The sequence below is a fragment of the Pseudophryne corroboree genome, chromosome 1 (assembly GCF_028390025.1).
Source record: "Pseudophryne corroboree isolate aPseCor3 chromosome 1, aPseCor3.hap2, whole genome shotgun sequence".
Taxonomy (NCBI): Eukaryota; Metazoa; Chordata; class Amphibia; order Anura; family Myobatrachidae; genus Pseudophryne; species Pseudophryne corroboree.
The window spans coordinates 294,756,484-294,777,317 of NC_086444.1; the positions used below are offsets into that span (position 1 = coordinate 294,756,484).

The window sequence follows — 20,834 nt, forward strand, 5'->3', positions numbered from 1 at the left end:
CACGACATGGTCAAAATACTGACATTTTCAATACCGACATTTAAAATGTCGACAGGTCAAAAAATTGACATGAGTTTTTCATGAATTTTCTTTATTGAAACTAACTTGTTCATACTTTACCATCCCAGTGGACCTTGAGGGGGAATATAATAGTGTGCTGAGCGCAGCGGTGCACTTATACAGTGTCCATGTCAACCTATGTCGACATATACACACAAAATAATGAAAAACTTGTGTCGACATTTTAAATGTCTGTATTTTGACCATGTGTGTATTTTAAATGTAGGTATTTTGACCGTCGGTCAATTGTTGTCGGGATTTTGATTGTAGGTATTTCATACTGATCTCGAGAATTGTGCTGCGGTACAAGGAATAATATATAACAATCCAGCACATGTGGAGTCAGGAGAATAAACAGAGAACAGAAAATATGGGAAACCCAACAGAAACACAGTACAAAAATGAGCAGCTCTTTCATAGTCCGAGACTCAGTATCCAGCATAGCTGACGGATTATACAGCAGTAGAGACATTAAAGGTGAAAGAGACTGTGGTAACAGCTTTCCAAACAGAGACAGATGCACAGGTATAAAGGTGTAATTCCAGTAGTATTCAAAAACTTAAATAATCAATGTCCGCGCTTCACATATACATCTGATAAAATCAATGGAAGAGAGTGATGGTGCTCCCTGAGATTGCTATATTTTAGACAAAAACACAAACCACTGGCGTGTGGTCCAAGCCTCCCATATATAGGGGCACGCCTGTTGTACTGATATGTACAGTAGGGATACAACAGATATATAATAAAACTTTACTTTTACTAGTAACTGCCCAAGGGAGTGTACAATCGCATGTGTTTTTAGAGCTGCAGAAATCCAGTGTGTGCAGTCTGTGCGCAGCCCAGGGCTTACTCCTCTAGTTCGATGACAACAGGCTTATCGGAGCCGGAGCCGACATCACACAGCCTCCCTAAAAACGCTTGGAAAACGCCTACGTTTTTCCGGACACTCCCAGCAAATGGTCAGTTACCACCTACAAATGGCCTCTTCCTGACAATCACCTTGGAAACGGCCACGTGCGCATTGCGGTGTATGCACAGTTAAAGCCTGATCGTCCACTGTGCGAGGTCTGAATCGGTCACCTAGAACTCACACAATAATAAAAGGTACACAGGTTCAAAAGAGTTTCATGAAGAAACGGTTCTTCTCTTTGTCATAATTCAAATATCCAGTGTTCTCTGGTAGCATAAAGTAAGAGATAGACAGGCAAGGCTACAGTCAGGTTCTCAGAATTCTGCTACCCCTCATTTGCATATCCAGAGAATGAGGGGTGAGTGATCTTTATTCACACTAGCCAATGAAAAATGATGTAAATATCAGGGATTTGCAAGTTTTTCGTTTCTTCTTTCGGCTGATGGTTAACAAGCCAGAGCAGCCAATGAGAGAACTACTCTACTGCGAATATTTCTGATATGAAAATATAGAGAGAGGAATAGATACATTCAGTGAGAAGGATACATTTTTCTTGTAACAAATATTTACAATGTGATTATATCAGGGGACTATGTATTATAAGCAGCCTCTAGTCTTAATTCAGTATATCCTCTGACTCTCAGTTAACATGGATAATAAAATTAGAAAAGCATTTTTAGTTGCCAGGGTAATGCAAAAAAGCCGCTGCATACAATCCCTTAGACTACTGATTAGATTATTATCGCATATACCACAGTGTCATTTTCATAATCATTAAACATTGCGTTAGTTGTTAATAAAGTCGCCAGTGTCTGTGTGAGACATAGGTATACTGCCTGTCTTGCACATATACTTATTAATCAAACAGAAGGTTGCTTGTGATAACATTATTAGAGTAAAGCAAGGTGAACAGCTCACTCCTTGTGAACAAGCCACCCCCCAGGGAGTTTGCGGGTGTTCCCATTATCTGCGCAGAACGGGACAAACGGTACACAGGGTCTGTATGCTTTCTCGTTTTCCTCTGGTAATAGGATTACAGCCTATGTCTAGGTAGCTAGTCTAAATACTTGACTATGCATTCTGATTGATTTATATCAGACCCCAAACTATGGCTTACCTGGATCTCCTAACAACCCTTCCCCCCAAACTACCTAACTACCTACCAGCTCAGGATGAAAGGGGCAACAAAGAGACTCCTAAAAGTAATACAAATTTCCCAACCAAAATTGAACAAATCAACATAAAATGCAGGAAAAGAATAAGAACACGGATCCAGAACCAAATACTAGTGGATGAAAAAAAGACAGACACCAGATATAACAGTAACAAAATATTCGAACAAAATGTAAAACCATATCCAAATAATGCAGTATTAATAAAACTGTCAGACATAAACAGGGATGATTACACAAATCACTTGAAGACCGTCTACAGTCCAAACAAGGCTTGGTAACGTGTGGGAGCTGATCGACGAAACAAGGACAACCTTCCAATTCCACCTGTAAAAAAGCAGGCGTTAACATAGAAGCAGAAAACCAATGGTCACTCAGATGTCTCTGTACTTGGGTAAATTAAGGACAAGACTTTTGGGCATCCGCAGACAAATTTTGGAATACCACTACTCTGACATCACACTCCAGCATGCCTCTAATCCTGAGTAGGCGAAGAACAGCATCTGGATCCGTATACAGAATCTTCACAATAAATGTTCTTAGATGATCTCCTGACAGAAGAGATTGTGTAGCTATATGGCAGACCCCTTACAGAAAACAGAAGAGTAAATGAGTCTTTCAGAGGTGTTCAATGGCGGCAAGTTTTTTCAAGCATGTCACCCTTTCAGATTCCAAGGGGGTCACCTGACCAATGGCAGTCACAGGAGCATTACAGTACTCAAGGGTGGATATACTATTCTAATCCTCGGCAAACCTCACCTGCAGACTCCTAACAGTTCAATATGGAACAGGACAGGAGCTGTCAGGACAGGCAGCGATTTCAATGGCAGGAGTCACACAAGGGACTAATCACAATTCCCCAAAATGGCAGTGAGAAGGAGGCCCTAGCAGGTAGCCAACGTCGCCTATCTCAGTGCAGGAGCAGTTACAGGATAGCAGCAATCACCTATTAGTAATCTGGCCGCAGCTTGTATGAGGTCCGTGCAGTGAGGCGGAGCTGCAGGTACTGAGGGAGACACGGGTACTGGTCAGCAACAGGACCCAGTAGACCATGCACTAATGGGATTGAACGATCATCAGGAGGGTTCCATGCAATAAGTGAGGAAGCTTCCAGGAGGTGGCAAAGATAGGCTCTCGGTGTACGCAGGAGGAGGAGGCCCCACAGCAGTACAGAGTGGCAAAGAGAGAGGCACACATCAACCGGAACCTGGCAAAATCACTTCCAGTCTGCCAGGGGAAGGTCCATCTCCAGTGTCTACAGGATAGATTATCAGAATGTACAGACTGGAAAGCATTAAGTCTGACGTCTTAACTCCATGCCTGCCCAAGCCATGCACCCTCCTGAAATGCTTATTTTTAACTATTCGCTACAAATGTGAGTTTGTGCAGATATGACCCCTAACTTGCAGGTTGTTGTATGTTAGGTACTTTCTTTAGCACAGTGTATCTCCCAGTTACCTTTACATAGGTTTTATTAGTGGGGTGAGTGCATGGTCCGATTTGAACTGCTAACACTTGTTGCATTTGTAAACTGTTTTTTTTTTTGTGGGTTTTTTTTTTAGATTAAAAGGTTTAGAGCAAATCACCAAGTCCACGATGCTTGGCCATCTTCTCCCAGTCCTTCTGACATCCCTCATGCACCCCAACCTACAGACCTTGATGATGGCAGATGCCCTGATGCCCCAGTTGGTACAGCTTGTTCTCTACACAAGTCAGGTAACACATGGAAATGGTCTTGTCCTTTAATCTTTACAGTGGGCATGTGTTACTCAGTTTAACACTTGTTCTTAATGCTTATTGAAGTGATCGCCTTTAAGCACAGTATAACAATAATATTATATGCTGGAAAAGGAGTACTACTATAGGTTAAAGCTACTAAGCTAACAATAAGTGTGCTCTGCTTTAGTAGGAAAAAAATAAAAAAAATTGTGATTTGCCTAATATAAAATGTTAGAGGAAACTTTTCTGTAGATTGAGATGTTTAAATGAGTGTTGATATGTTACAATTTAGATGCTATAATTAAAATATTATAAGCTGTTATAGTGAGAAATGAACTAGTATCTGGAGTACGACACTCATGCTGAATATAGAGTTTCATGATCTAAGCTGCTTTGTGTAAAGTTTTTTTCTTGGTAAACGAAAACATCTTTCTAGTTGTTCTAATTTTCAGAATATGACCAATAGGTGGCAGTGTGTTTTCTGTGGCCCATAATTTATTGTTCTCTGATCAGTAGGAAACGTATGGCACTTCTTTTTCATGTTAAAATTGTACATCTTAGTTCTGTATGTTTTCACTGTTAATACTTAACCTAATTCCTTTTTCTTAGACTGCCTTGCTACTTAAAACCCAGTGTACAGTTTTGGCAGACATTGGTAATTCTCCAAGTGGAATTTCAGAACAAAAAAGCAAAGTATTGGCAGATGACAGGTAATTACTGATAAGGAACTGCAGATGATTGCTTTTTTTTTTTTATACACATTTCTCTTACGTCGTAGAGGATGCTGGGGTCTATATTAGGACCATGGGGTATGGACAGGTCCACCAGGAGCCATTGGCACTTTAAGAGTTTAATAGTGTGGGCTGGCTCCTCCCTCGATGCCCCTCCTACCAGACTCAGTTTAGAAAATGTGCCCGGAGGAGCCGGTCACAGCTATGGGAGCTCTACAGAGCTTTCCTGGTAAAAGTTTTTCTTAGAGTTTATTTTTTTGCAGGAGGCTGCTGGCAACAGCCTGCCTGCATCGAGGGACTGAGGGTGGGAGCAGTGTCCGCCCTGCGGGGTCTTGAGCCACTGACTCCGCTGACTGGACATTGAGCTCCAGAGGGAACAGTTTGCGCCCCGCCACAGGGGAACGCTCACCCCGGCAGCCAGCCGCCACCCCCTTACAGAGCTGAAAATGGTGAGTGAGTCACTGTCCCCCCTTACAAGCGGGGGGTCAGTGTGAAGAGGGCGGCTTTAAGGGTAGGAGCGCGGACGGCTCAGCGGTACTGCGGTGGGGCGCCCTGAGCCAGCACATAACCCTACACTGACCATTTCCAGCCTGTCGGGGTCCACGGATCTCAGCCAGCAAACAAATCCTCAGGCCAGTATAATCTTGCAAGAGCGGGAAGACAGCGTCATTGAAGGGGTGGAGCTTCTCCTCAGAGCGGACCCAGCAGCGTTCAGCGCCATTTTCCTGCCAGCAGCTCACTGCCAGTGGATGAACAGGTCCTTCCAGAGCACCTCCAGCTATCTGTATGGTACCAGGGGGTTGTAGAAAGGAGGGGAGGATGTGTAAAGGCTGTGTCACCTATTAAGGGACACAGCGCTGGTTGGGGTCTCCCTATACATATAATAGCGCTGTGTGTGGATTGGCTCCAATCTCTGTGTGTCTCTGCCATTCTTGGGGGGGAAACTCTGTCTACCCAGTACCCTGTGTGTTTGTGGGGTGTTTGGTGTGTGTGTGACAACATGTCTAGGGACACTGTTTCATATGCTGCAGAGGATTTATCTTCCCAGGAAGACTCCATACCATGTAATCAGGATTGCACTGTTGTAGCGCAGATCCCAGCTAGAGAGCCAGAATGGTTAGTCTCTCTGAGGGGGACTATTTCTCAGATTTCTGATAGGGTTGCTAGGACTGAGCCTGCCACTCAAGTTCTGCAATCCTCTATGGTTGTATGGTCTGATACTGCTTCCTCGAGGTCCCCTGCTGTACATTCTCACAAACATGCACTTGCCAATCTTATGCAGGATGACACGGACACCGATTCTGACACTGCAGACGGTGACGGGATGTGTCGAGGGGGACGGCATCACTTGCTAAGGAGGTGCAGTTGATGATCGAAGCTGTAAGGGATGTGTTACACATTGCTGACACAGCTCCTGAGGAGGTGGAGGAGGCATTTTCACAGGCAGTAAAAAGCCCCCCCTCACCTTCCCGGCATCCAAAGAATTGAATGCTATCTTTGAAAAAGCATGGGAAAATCCGGAAAATAAATTCCAGATCCCTAAGAGGGTCTTGGTTGCTTTTCCCTTCCCAGAAGAAGATAGAAAAAAAGTGGGAGTCTCCACCGATAGTTGACGCCTCTGTCTCCAGGCTGTCCAAACAGGTGGTATTACCAGTCCTTGCATCTACCGCGTTGAAAGACCCGGCAGATCGTAAGGTGGATGCTACGCTAAAATCCATTTACATGGCTTCAGGGGCCATACTGCGGCCTACTATAGCCTGTGCTTGCATTGCAAAAGCTATTGTCAGGTGGTCAATCACTCTGCAGGAGGAATCGACTACGATGGATAAAGGTGACGTTGATTTATTTTTACTCCATATTCAGGATTCTGCAGGGTTCCTGGTAAATTCCATGAAGGAACTTGGTTCCATGGCTGCGGGGATCTTCTACATGTCAGTCTCGGCTCGCAGAGGTCTCTGGCTGCGCCAATGGTCTGCGGACGCAGAATCCAGGAAAAGTGTGGAGGGTCTACCTTATACAGGTCAGGCTCTCTTTGGGGAGGCGCTAGATGCGTGGATTGCCACGGCTACAGCGGTTAAGTCTCCTTTTCTCCCCTCAGCTGCATCGGCTACGAAGAAGCCTTTTACACCAGCCACGTCACAGCCCTTTCGGCCCGCGAGGTCTAGAAAAAAAAAGCCTTCGAACACCTTCTTCAGAGGTGGTCGTGTTAAAGGAAAGAAGCCTGCTCCCGCTGGCTCCCAGAAGCCCGCTTCTGATACCCCAAAGTCCTCCGCATGACTGTGGACAGCTAGGCCTGGAGGATGGTCAGGTGGGGGCAAGACTCCGGCAGTTCAGCCACGTCTGGGTGTCGTCTGGCCTGGATCCCTGAGTACTGGATATTGTGTCCAGGGGGTACAGGCTGGAGTTTCAAGATCTCCCGCCTCACCGTTTCTTCAAGTCAGGCTTACCAGCTCTGCTGGCAGACAGAACAATTCTTCTGGACGCTATCCAAAAATTGGCGGTGTCCAGGGTCATTGTTCCAGTTCCACCTCATCAGTGGAACAAAGGTTACTATTCGAACCTTTTCGTGGTACCGAAGCCGGATGGTTCGGTACGGCCAATTCTGAACTTTAAATCTTTGAACTCCTACCTCAGGGAGTTCAAATTCAAAATGGAGTCTCTGAGAGCTGTCATCTCGGGTCTGACGGAGGGGGAGTTCCTAATGGCCCTGGACATCAAGGATGCGTACCTCCATATTTCCATCTGGTCTCCGCATCAGGCATATATCCGGTTTGCACTGTTGGATGATCACTATCAGTTTGAGGCGCTGCCGTTTGGCCTCTCCACAGCACCGAGGGTCTTCACCAAGGTGATAGCGGAGATGATGTTTCTCCTCCGCAAGCAAGGGGTGAACATAATTCCGTATCTGGACGATCTCCTGATCAAGGCGTCGTCCAGGGAGAAGTTGTTGCGAACCATTGCTCTCACGACACATCTGCTCAAGGAGCACGGATGGATCCTGAACCTTCAGAAGTCTCATCTGGAGCCGACAAGGAGGCTGTCTTTCCTGGTAGTGATCCTAGACACGGAAGTGCAGAGGGTGTTTCTGCTGGTGGAGAAGGCATTGGTGATTCAATCAATGGTCCGGGATGTCTTAAAGCCTACCCGGGTCTCTGTTCATCAGTGCATACGCCTTCTGGGGAAGATGGTTGCCTCCTACGAGGCTCTACAATACGGAAGGTTTCATGCTCTGTCCTTTTCAGCTGGATCTCTTGGACCAGTGGTCAGGATCTCACCTACACATGCACCAGAGGATCCGTCTGTCTCCGAAAGCCAGGATTTCGCTCCTCTGGTGGCTACAACTGCCTCACCTTCTGGAAGGTTAGGAGTTCAGGACTGGATCCTTCTAACCACCGATGCAAGTCTAAGAGGTTGGGGAGCAGTTGCTCAGGGGGAAACCTTCTAAGGACGGTGGTCGGATCAAGAATACCTTCTCCCGATAAACATTCTGGAGCTAAGAGCCGTGTGCAATGGCCTTCTGCAAGCAGCACACCTTCTGCAGGATCGGGCTGTTCAGGTGCAGTCGGACATCGTGACCACAGTGGCCTACATAAACCGACAAGGCGGAACGAAGAGCAGGGCTGCCATGTCAGAGGTGTCAAAAAGCCTCCTCTGGGCAGAAAGGCACGCGGTGGCGATGTCAGCAATCTTCATTCCGGGTGTAGACAACTGGGTAGCAGACTTCCTCAGCAGACACGATCTCCATCCAGGAGAGCGGGGCCTCCATCCGGAGGTGTTAGAGGAGGTAACCGGTTGGTGGGGGGTTCCTCACATAGACATGTTGGCCTCCCGCCTCAACAAGAAGCTGCGGAGGTACTGTTCCAGGTCGAGAGACCCACAGGAATTGGCGGCGGACGCACTGGTTACACCGTGGGTGTTCACGTCCGTGTACGTGTTCCCTCCACTTCCTCTGATACCAGAGGTTCTTCAACTGGTAAGAAGAACAAAGGTTCTGGCAATACCCATTGCTCCGGACTGGCCAAGGAGGGCTTGGTACGCGGATCTACTGGGTCTTCTGCTGGAAGATCCAAGTCCGTTACCTCTTCGGGAGGATCTGCTGCTGCTGGGGCCATTCGCTTATCAAGACTTACCACGGCTACGTTTGATGGCATGGTGGTTAAACGCCAGATCTTGGCTCGAAGGGTATCCCGAGTGAGGTCATTCCTACCCTGATACAGGCTAGGAAGGGGGTAACGTCTAAATATTACCATCGCATTTGGAAAAAAATATGTTTCTTGGTGCGAGTCTAAGAAGTTTCCTGCGGTGGAGTTTCAACTTAGACGTTTTCTCCTTTTCCTGCAAGCAGGGGTGGATATGGGACTGAGATTGGGCTCCATTACGGTCCAGATCTCTGCTTTGTCCCTCTTCTTCCAAAAACACTTGGCTGTCCTCCCTGAGGTTCAGACCTTTTTGAAAGGGGTTCTGCACATCCAGCCTCCCTTTGTGGCGCCAACGGCACCCTGGGATCTTGATGTGGTGTAACAGTTCCTACAATCTGCTTGGTTTGAGCCTCTGCAGGAGGCTAATCTCAAGTTTATCACGTGGAAGGCGGTCACTTTGTTGGCCTTGGCTTCTGCATGACGCGTGTCGGAATTGGGGGCTTTATCTTGTAAAAGCCCCTATCTGATCTTCCATGAAGACAGGGCGGAACTTAGGACTCGTCCACATTTCCTGCCTAAGGTTGTATCGGCTTTCCATATCAGCAAACCTATTGTGGTGCCAGTGGCTACTGACTCCTCAATTGCTTCAAAGGCCTTGGTTGTAGTGAGGACTTTGAAGATTTATGTGCAGAGGACGGCTCGTCATAGAAAAAGTGACTCTCTATTTGTCCTCTATGGTCCCAAGAAAATTGGGTGCCCTGCTTCTAAGCAGTCGATTTCACGCTGGATCAGGTTCACTATCCAGCAGGCTTATTCCACGGCAGGATTGCCGTGTCCAAAATCTGTAAAGGCCCACTCTACTCGTAAAGTGGGCTCTTCCTGAGCGGCTGCCCGGGGGGTCTCGGCGGTACAACTCTGCCGAGCAGCTACTTGGTCTGGGTCGAGTACGTTTGCAAAGTTTTACAAGTTTGACACTTTGGCCTCTGATGACCTCAAGTTTGGTCAAGCAGTGTTGCAGGAGCCTCTGCGCTCTCCCTCCTGTACTGGGAGCTTTGGTACATCTTGTCAAAGTCGAAAAATATCGTGATTCACAATGCCTTGTACTAACCCCAATGCACATGCCCGCTGCTCGTGCACCCACTCCCCCGTGCGTACGCATCCCCTCAGGTTGCGTAAGGGACGCTCCGACGTCTCCTGCGCATGGAGATGTGTATTTACGGCGGAGTTTGTGAGCATCTAGCGAGCAACTCGATCGCTACATATTTAACCTAAATAGTGTGTTTTATAGATAGTATTTCCCTTAACAATGTCAGAAAGTATGTTTAGTGTAAACGGTTCTTGTACAGAGAAATTCCTCTTTGCATGATATGAAGGGTCAGACAAAGGTAGAACGGTGATGTCTAGTATCCAGCTGTAGAGTATTTTAAATGTAACATTTCGGTGTTGGTTAGGAAGAGATTGTTCGCTCCTGCGTATAGTTATGTTTAAAAGTAGTTTCTAGACATTTACTGTATTTGCGGTTCATTACCCATGCGGCGGGAATCCTGAGGATACCTCCCACCTGAGCAGTTGGAAATAGACACAGCCCACCTGTTCGAACCCACCTATGACCTTTTGTTATAATGCAGAGACACATTCCTGTGTCCAATGAACAATGAGATTGTAGGGACCATTGTATCGTACTGTATGCTGTGTATATAAAGGCCACCATTGCTGGACCAGCACTCACTCTCTCGACAAAGGTTTTCACACTGAAGGCTGAGGGCTGGTCCAGGACGCGCTTGCGAATCATTCCCACGTGTGTAAGTTTCTCTGTAGCCATTTTGTTATTCTTTATGTACGCCATTCGTTCTCATTTTGTTATCCTTTAAGTGTTTGCCATTTTATTCTGTTTGCGATCGTTCTTGTTATTCTGTTTAGATATTGATGTTAGGTCTGTAGTGTATAAGCTGTAACTGTTTTTCCCCTTTTTATACTAAAGTATCTTCTACGAAGGTGTTGGAACCTTACCAGGTCTTGTGTGTTTCACCAGTTATTGTAAAGGGTTTCTGAGCGTCTCAATCGCTCAAACAGCTTTCATATTATCAAGGTCAATAAGCGTTACCTTGTGGTAATATTACAGTACTAAGGTTTACAGTATAAGCATACCCTTACAGTGTGTTGTTAACAAGGTTTACTGTGTGTCATTCCATGAGCGTCAGCGCCGCTCGTGTCTCACTCTCACGGCACAGCGTCCACTACGCCAACAGCGTAGCAGTACGGTACTCGGGCCGCCTATAGCGTGCTCGATACCAAGCGTAAGCCCGTGAGCGTACGTGCCGCTCGTGCGTCGCGCCCACGGTTTAGCGTCTGCTACGCTAAGTGCGTACCCTTACGGTACTCCGTGCGCCGATTGCGTACTAGTCCATAATAAGTATATAGCTTATGTTCAAAGGTAAATATTTGACTTTATCAATCTCCATGGTACTAATATGGACCCCAGCATCCTCTAGGACGTAAGAAAAAATAGGATTTTGGTTACCTACCGGTAAATCCTTTTCTCGTAGTCTGTAGAGGATGCTGGGCGCCCGCCGAGTGCTGCGTTTTCCTCCATTGGTTTTATACTTCAGTACTGCCTGGTTCCTAGGTAAGTTCTGCGTTATTTACTGTTTCAGCTTTTGCCGAGTTGTTCCGGCATGTTAGCCGGATTTGACTGTTGTGTGAGCTGGTTTGAATCTCGCCACTATCTGTGTAATTCCTTCTCTCGAAGTATGTCGTCTCCTCGGGCACAGTTTCTAGAATGAGTCTGGTAGGAGGGGCATAGAGGGAGGAACCAGCCCACACTATTAAACTCTTAGTGCCAATGGCTCCTTTTGGACCCGTCTATGCCCTATTGTACTAATATGGACCCCAGCATCCTCTACGGACTACGAGAAAAGGATTTACTGGTAGGTAACCAAAATCCTTTTTTTATTGAGTGAATCCAAAAATCGTAACAGTACCATTGCAAAAGCAGATACATAGAACATTATTCTAACAGCAGTGAAGGTGATACAATTTTTAAGGTATGAGAGCAAGAAGAAATTCTCACTGCGATGGTGTGGCTAGCCGACAAAGGAAGTAGTAGATGGAGAAAAGAAGGGTGGGAGGGTGTAAATAGAAGAAAAGGAAACAACGAAAAAGGAGTTGAAGGACAAGTAGAGAGGTGGGGTTTGACCTCCAGGCTCGGAGCCTTTAAACATTCCATTTAAAGAGTCATGTGATAAACGGGAGGGAACGTGTTGAGAAGTTAGCCAGGGGGACTAGACTTTATTAAATGTTTTGGAGGAATTGAGTAATATGGCGGTCATATGCATATGATTTTATTAATTTTTGTTATCTATTTATGAATTTCTCCAACATATAAATAGTACATTGGATACAAAAGAACACGCAGCAAAAATTCCTTGTCCACTATAGTAGGTTTCTTAAGAAGGTTGATCCTTGGCCTCCAGTAACATGGCATGAAAATCTTTGTTTTTTGGGTGGACTCATAGCTATTTTGGGCAGATTTACATTTTTGATGGTCTCCCAAATGACCTGGATGTGCCAAAATGTAAACTTAGACTAACTTGCACTCAATAGTAAATACTATCACTAGATATTTTGGCACTTGCAAATACTGCCAGAAACACAAATAATGCTGATAGTAGACAGACAATATCTACTCTTGACATTAACTGTAACATACATACATATACTATAAAGCATTCTCCCTACTTCTGCCTCATAAACGAATTGTAGGAAGAAACTGGTATCTTACCCCGTACACTTACACTCCATGACGCTTCTCTGAGTCACTGAAAAGCATAGTGGGGGGTTTATTTAACTGAAGTGCTCTGCTCTTGGCCAGGACAGTAAGTGACACCAAGGAGGTCATCCCATACTTTACTGTACCTGCACTTTTTTATGAGGTATGAAGTGGGAGAGAGGCAAGAATTAATTTCTGGGGAAAGGTTTGTTATTTTACACCTTACAGTTTATTTATATATTTATTTATTAACAGTTTCTTATATAGCGCAGCAAATTCCGTTGCGCTTTACAATTTTAACTAACAATAACAAACTGGGTGATAACAAACAGTCATAGAGGTAGGAAGGCCCTGCTCGCAAGCTTACAATCTATAGGACAGTTGCGAGTAATGACTAAGTTAATAGGACAATGCACGTATATATCAACATTTCATTTGGTGTTCATTTCCCATTTGTTTGCATGGTTACAAATACATCTGTTGCCTTATATAGGATGTTGGAAGAGAAGGAGGAGCCTGGTTTTCTGACCGGACTGAAGATCCCGGCTCCATGGGCTGCAGGAAAAACTGTAGAAACAGCTCATCCTGTCAGAGACAACTACAAGTTTAAGGAGAGTGTTCACATACCTGGAGCCCGTTGTCTGTATCTCCGCTTTGACAGCAGGTGTTCTTCACAATATGATTATGATAAGGTTAGTGCAGAGAAATATAGAGACTGTCCCTTATTCCCAGACAATCTAGATTGTTGGTGGTATAGTACAAGTGTGTTTACCAGACCTTTTCTATCTGTTGTCATGTGCAGAGGTCTATCTAGCCTGTTCTGTCTAATTTATCCTATTCTGCTGTACCTCTCCTGTCTTATATTACCTACACTATACCAATCCACTGGCTGTTGTTCTTATCTTTCTATCTATCTATCTATCTATCTATCTATCTATCTATCTATCTATCTTTCTCTTTCTCTTTCTCTTTCTCTTTCTCTTTCTCTTTCTCTTTCTCTTTCTCTTTCTCTTTCTCTTTCTCTTTCTCTTTCTCTTTCTCTTTCTCTTTCTCTTTCTCTTTCTCTTTCTCTTTCTCTTTCTCTTTCTCTTCTTTCTTTCTTTCTTTCTTTCTTTCTTTCTTTCTTTCTTTCTTTCTTTCTTTCTTTCTTTCTTTCTTTCTTTCTTTCTTTCTTTCTTTCTTTCTTTCTTTCTTTCTTTCTTTCTTTCTTTCTTTCTTTCTTTCTTTCTTTCTTTCTTCCCTTTATTCCTCCATTACTTATTGTGGGTGATAAATGGTCTTTCTTCCATAAATATTTTACTTAGTCAAATAATATTATGTATTATAGCTGGTGATCTACGCTGGTCCCAATACAAACAGTCGGAAAGTAGCAGAGTATGGAGGAAATACACTTGGCTATGGAAGTAGAAGTGTATTGGGCACTGGTTGGCCAAAAGATTTGGTGAAGGTACCGTTGAACATTTTTGTACATGTATTTTGTCTTGGAGCAGTGTATTACCTATATTTGTATTTAACGTTACTGTGTTATGACATGATATATGCAAACTATGCTTCTTGTAAAAATCAAAACACAAAAACAACACTGAATAGACATCAAGAAAAGAGGATTACACATAAAATACATAAATGTAATCTTTACAGTGATTAAAACCACTTTCACATCGCCAAAATAACCTGGGTTATTACCAGGTTGACCTTAGGATTTCAATCTTGGATTAAAGCAGGGTTAAACATGGGTCAGACCCGGGCGGATGTGCAGCGTGAAAGGGTCTGTTGTGGGTTATTCAACCCGGAACTCAAAAAGGGCGCTGATTGATTGTTCCTGTGTATCCTTTATTTCCTTTTGACACCTTATCTTTGTTGGCCAGAAAAAGTCTATTTCTGCTGCGGGGAACACTGGGCTCCACAAGGATAGACATTGGGGTGTGTAGAGTAGGATCTTGATCCGAGGCACCAACAGGCTCAAAAGCTTTGACTGTTCCCAAGATGCATAGCGCCGCCTCCTCTATAACCCCGCCTCCCTGCCCAGGAGCTCAGTTTTGTAGTTGGTACTGCAGATAGCAGACAATTAACAGAGGGGCTGCTCCTGGAAGCCCTAAGGAGCTTTTTTGTGGAAAAAAGTGAAGACTACAAGGTCTGCAGCAGACTTTAGGTGTCAGGAGACATTCCCTGCTGCAGCTCCATCACTCCCCAGTGGCACTGTACACTACCGTGTCCTGATTGCCGGGTAACTACAGCAGGAGTCTTCGGATTTCTTCTACTTAGACACACACGGCTGGGGCTCTCCAGGATCGTGTGGGCCCGCTTCGGGAGGTGGTAAGTGGGTCCCGTTCGCGGGACCTGCGCTTTATCGCGATCCAGCGCAGCCGCTGGGAGGCGGGTCGCGCGCGCTGTCGTGGACACTGTGACAGTACAGGCGACCCCACTGGGCCACCAGGGCCCGGGCAACAGGTCGGTTTCTCCTATAAACCGTTTTTATATATGCCCATAGTACCGGTGGTTATGTCCAGCAGGGGGGTTAGGGCTTAGACCTGTAGCCCCTCCCCCAGCCCCAGGGCACCATTTACAGTAAATGTTCCCGCCCTGGAGCTGCATATCTCTCTCTCCCTCACTCCCAGTCAGTGTTTGGACGCCATTTCTCTCAGCTACACTGTTCCTGGGACTGTTTGAGCAAATCCTCCTTTGTAAAGCTGCCTGACAGTCAGCGTTGTGCCTTTACAAGACACTTAAGTATTCTACATGTCGTTTAGACAGTGATATTTAAGAAAGAGTGCATTTACTCAGGGTTTTTTTGGTACAATTACCCTGTGATATACATCCAGTCTTTACTGTGCAGTGTTATATCTATTGATTACATAGCTATATATAAGCTAGTCCAGTGCAGTATTATTGTCTGCATTGTACAAACTGTGACTAATTGTGTGTGCATTGGCCTGCTGGGTGACTTCCATTTTGTGTCTCTCACTCAGCTTGCTATCCCTATATTCTATAACCTGTGGGGACTAGGTGCGTTCGGTTTATTATAATATAGGTTATTCACAAGATATACTTTTATTGTATTTTTCTCTGTGATCTTAGTCACCGTACCACTCCTGAATCCCTGTTTGTGCTGACTACACTGTGCAGGAGTTTGGGTCAGGTATTGTGCTGCTGACAAATTGTACTGTGTCACCTTCTACTGCAAGTTATAACATGTCTGCTTATGAGGGTAACGGTTCTGGGGCTGAACACATTGGGAGTGTTGCTGAAGCCGCAGATACCTTTGAGGAAAATATAGCAGCCGAGGCCTCTGATTCTGGGGGTTCCTTGCCCCCCAGTGGGACTGTGGCAACGGGGGTCCAGAATGACCCGCCGTGGGCTACTTTCTCCACACTACTGACTACGCTAGTTACTAAACTAACGCCCCCCTATGGGACCTCCTATGCCGGTACAACCGTATGTGGTCCCCGCGGTTAATCTGCTGTGGGCAGATAACTTGTCCGCTCAGTTAAAGAAATTGAACCAGTCACTGACTACTAAAAAGTCTGACCCTTGCTCGCCTAAGACCAAGGGGTCCTCTAAGCGAGCCATTACTTCCTCACAATCCACTGCTGTCACTGACACTTCGTCTGATGAAGATGGTGTTTACACTGGTCCCACAGATTCTGACACTGATAATACTGATGGGGATAGTAGTTCACAGGTGGATGTTCCTGATCTATTGGAGGCTATTAAGTTGATTCTACAAATTATGGATGATCCCGAACCATCCTTTCCCCCTAAGAAGCAAGATAGATTCAAGCGTCAGAAGGTGGTTAAACAAGTTTTACCTCATTCTGATCACCTGGTTGATATACGTCAGGAATCCTGGGAAAATCCAGGTAAGAAGTTCGTGCCTCAGAAGAAGCTGCTTGCTCGCTATCCCCTCGTGCCAGAGCTGTCTAAAAATTGGGAGACACCTCCTTCAGTGGACTCGCATGTGGCAAGGATGGTGGTTTCCTCAGCTCTACCTGTCACTACCATCACGTCTCTGAAAGAGCCTACGGATAAACGTGTGGAGGGTTGTCTGAAAGCGATTTACACCCTCACGGGTAATGCGCAAAGGCCCACTATTGCAGCGACATGGGCTGCAGAAGCTATTGAAGCGTGTGCCCAAGAGTTGGAAGCTGAAATCTCTTCTGACTAGGCTAGACAATGTTTGTCATGTATTGTCACAGCTTCTCACTATATTAAAGAGTCGGCTTCTGATGCCGGTGTTCTGGCAGCCAAGGCTTCTACTACGTCAGTCCTGGCTCGCGTGATATTGTGGCTGAGATCCTGGTCTGTGGATCTGGATTCTAGAAAAACCCTGGAGGTACTCCCTTTTAAGGGAGATATCCTGTTCTGTGAGGACTTAAATAAGATAGTGACTGATTTGGCTACTGCCAAAACAGCCTGTCTGCCAAGCACTGCTCCTTCTGTGCCGAATGCTAAAATTACTTCCTTTCGTCCCTTTCATCCTTCAGGTAAAGCAAAAGGTCAGGCGTACCACAAACAGGCCCGCACTTCCAAACCTGGTAAGCCAAAGCCCAAAAGAGCCTGGGCTGCCCGTCGGCCAACATCCAAGACCGATAAGCCTGCCGCATGACGGGGCGGGCCTCCCCCTGGGGGACCCTAGGGTGGGGGGCCGGCTTCTAGGGTATACCCAGGAATGGTTGAAGACCACTTCAGATGCCTGGGTACGGGAAGTCGTCACTCGAGGGTACGCCATAGCCTTCAAAAACCGCCCCCCTCATCGATTTTGTCTAACAGACGTCCCTTCGGACCAAATAAAGGCAAAGACTCTTCATTCGGTGGTACCTACCCTCCTGGACACAGGAGTGGTAGTACAGGTGCCTCTTGCTCAGATGGGCCAGGGGTACTATTCTCCGCTGTTTCTAGTCCCGAAACCGAATGGGTCCTCCCGGCCCATTCTCAACCTCAAGGCATTGAACAAGTTTGTGAGAATCTCCAAGTTCCGTATGGAAGCCCTTCAATCTATTGTTCTGGCCTTGGAACCTGTGGATTATATGGTCTCCCTGGATATACAGGATGCTTACCTGCATATTCCTGTAGCAGTGTCGTATCAGCAATACCTGAGGTTTGCGGTTGGCAACCTCCATTACCAGTTTCGGGCGTTACCTTTTGGTTTAACCACGGCTCCGCGAGTTTTCACCAAAGTTATGGCGGTGATGACGGCTGTACTCCGCCGTCAAGGGGTCAGGATCCTACCGTATCTGGACGACTTGTTGATCCTGGCAAATTCCCCAGAAATTCTCCTACGTCACCTAGATCTGACTGTCTGGTTTCTGCAAGCCCACGGGTGGCTCATCAACTGGAAGAAATCCTCTCTAGTCCCTGCTCAGAGCATGGTGCACCTGGGAGCGCTATTGGACACTCACAACCAGCGGTTGTTCTTGTCTCAGGAGAAAGTCCTGAAGCTTCAGGACAGGATCCGTTGCTTCCTCTCTCGTCCGCAAGTGTCGATACATTCAGCGATGCAGGTGCTGGACCTCATGGTATCAGTGTTCGACATGGTGGAGTATGCTCAATTTCATTCTCGCCCCCTCCAGAGGCTGATTCTGGCCAAGTGGGACGCCCTGCCTCACCGGATCAGGTCTCACATGATCTCATTGACTCCGGAGGTCCGCCTGTCACTGACCTGGTCGCTCCAGGACCAACGCTTGTGCAGGGGTCGTCCCTTCTGGATACCCGACTGGGTCCTGTTGACAACGGATGCCAGCTTACGGGGTTGGGGAGCGGTGTTGGAGCAACACTCCCTTCAGGGTCGGTGGTCCAAGGAGGAGTCTCACCTTCCGATCAACATTCTGGAATTGCGGGCGGTCTTCAACTCATTGAACCTGGCCCAACATTTAATACAGAACCGTCCTGTTCAAGTACAGTCAGACAACGCCACCACAGTGGCTTACATAAATCATCAAGGCGGCACTCGAAACCGCTTGGCAATGAAGGAAGTCTCACGGATTCTTCAATGGGCGGAACGCCATCTACCGGCCATATCGGCAATATTCATTCCGGGAGTTCTGAATTGGGAAGCGGACTTTCTCAGTCGTCAGGACGTACACGCCGGAGAGTGGGGCCTCCATCCAGAAGTATTTCAACTCCTAGTGGAAAGGTGGGGCCTTTCAGCCGTGGATCTGATGGCGTATTGACACAATCACAAGGTTCCGGTTTTCGGAGCAAGGACAAGGGATCCTCAAGCAGCGTTCATGGATGCGCTGGTGGTGCCATGGAAGTTTCGGCTGCCGTACGTGTTCCCTCCGGTGTCACTCCTACCCAGGGTAATTTGGAAGTTCAAGCAGGAAGGAGAAATCCTGCTTCTCATAGCTCCAGCGTGGCCCAGACGGCATTGGTTCTCAGACCTGCAGGGACTCTCGTCAGAGCGTCCAATTCTATTTCCACAACGCCCAGACCTCCTCGTTCAGGGCCCATGTGTCTACCAGGACCTGGCCCGACTGTCTTTGACGGCGTGGCTCTTGAAGCTTCCGTCTCGAGGGCTAAAGGGTTTTCTGAGGCGGTCATTCAAACTATGTTGCGGGCCCGGAAACCGGCTTCTGCTCGGATTTACCATAGGGTCTGGCGTTCTTACTTTGTTTGGTGCGCATCTAACAATTATGACGCTTCCAAGTTTAGTACAGCCAAGCTTTTGGCTTTTCTTCAGCAGGGCCTAGACTTAGGCCTGCGTCTGGCCTCCCTCAAGGTTCATATTTCTGCCTTGTCGTGTGGTTTCAAAGAAAAATTGCGAACTTACCTGATGTTCATACCTTTACTCAAATGTGTTGCGTATTCAACCTCCCTATGTCCCGCCTGTGGCTCCTTGGGACTTGTCGGTGGTTTTGGAGGCGTTACAAGAGTCTCCGTTTGAACCTCTTGGTTCGGCTGATCTTAAGTGGCTTTCCCTTAAGGTGGTGTTTCTGCTGGCTATTGCCTCTGCTAGAAGAGTGTCGGATTTGGGTGCCTTATCTTGTAGTTCCCCATATCTGATATTTCACGGTTCTTAGGACTCATCCCGGATATTTACCTAAGGTGGTTTCTTTGTTCCACCTTAATCAGGAGAATAGTGGTTCCGGCCCTTGTCTCTCCTGACTTGTCTTCCAAAGAGCGGTCTTTGGATGTGGTATGTGCTCTCCGTATCTATGTGAAGAGAACTGCCTCTATTAGGAAATCAGATTCTCTCTTTGTTCTGTTTGGTTTTCACAAACATGGCTGGCCTGCTCACAAGCAGACTTTGGCCAGATGGATTAGAATGGTGATTGCACATGCTTATGCACAGGCTGGTCTGTCAGCTCCTGCTCACATTACGGCCCATTCTACTCGGTCTGTTGGACCTTCTTGGGCGGCCCGCCGTGGTGCGACCCTTGAACAATTGTGCAAGGCGGCTACGTGGTCTTCTGTTAACACGTTCATAAGGTTCTATGCCTTCGATACTGCCGCTTCCCAGGATGCTTCCTTTGGACGCCGGGTTCTTGTGCCCGCTACAGTGCGTCTCCTCCCTTAAGAAACTGCTTTAGGACATCCCCAATGTCTATCCTTGTGGAGCCCAGTGTACCCCGCAGCAGAAAACAAGATTTATGGTAAGAACTTACCGTTGTTAAATCTCTTTCTGCGAGGTACACGGGGCTCCACAAGGCACCCACCCTGACGCACTTATCTTCTTCGGGTTGGTATGGCATTAGCCGCTGACACTTCTCCTGTCGTGAGAATGTGGTGTATGTGGCTACTAACAGTTGTCGTCTCTTTTCCTGCTACTGCATTGGGTTGGTTAACTAAAAACTGAGCTCCTCTGCAGGGAGGCGGGGTTATAGAGGAGGCGGCGCTATGCATCTTGGGAACAGTCAAAGCTTTTGAGCCTGTTGGTGCCTCGGATCAAGATGCTACTCTACACCCCAATGTCTATCCTTGTGGAGCCCAGTGTACCTCGCAGAAAGAGATTTAACAACGTTAAGTTCTTACCATAAATCTTGTTTTTAAATTACATCCATAGTGTTTACGTGGGTGACTCGAGTTCAGCGTGAAAGGAGCCAATCTGGGAATAACCCAGGTTGAAAGTGCGGTGTAAACGGGTCTTTTCAATGTGAAAGCGGTATAAGCGGTTTGATGTTTTATAAAGGTAATCTTAACTTTAATAGGCGTACTCTAAAAGGTGTAATCACTTTTTAAAGCTGAGTTTTACTTAATCTTCTTGCATTCCCAGCAGTAGAACTTTTGTAAGGGTCTAAGATGCCAATCATTCACTGAATTTAGCAGAATCCTGGCACTTACTTATAGGCTGGTACTTCTTTCAGTCACCTACAATGCTACTCAGGGTCGCTG

General features: G+C 46.5%; 1 protein-coding gene across 4 annotated transcripts in view; it reads left to right on the forward strand.

Moving 5' to 3' along the window:
• The window catches only part of HECTD4 (HECT domain E3 ubiquitin protein ligase 4), a 547,332-nt gene that overhangs the window by 274,013 nt on the left and 252,485 nt on the right, over positions 1 to 20,834 (forward strand). For all 4 annotated transcript variants that reach the window (XM_063964358.1, XM_063964361.1, XM_063964359.1 and 1 more), the window contains exons 19-22: positions 3,708 to 3,861; positions 4,474 to 4,574; positions 12,997 to 13,195; positions 13,831 to 13,950. In XM_063964358.1, the coding sequence (XP_063820428.1) occupies positions 3,708 to 3,861; positions 4,474 to 4,574; positions 12,997 to 13,195; positions 13,831 to 13,950 (574 nt within the window). The remainder of the gene's footprint in view (positions 1 to 3,707; positions 3,862 to 4,473; positions 4,575 to 12,996; positions 13,196 to 13,830; positions 13,951 to 20,834) is intronic.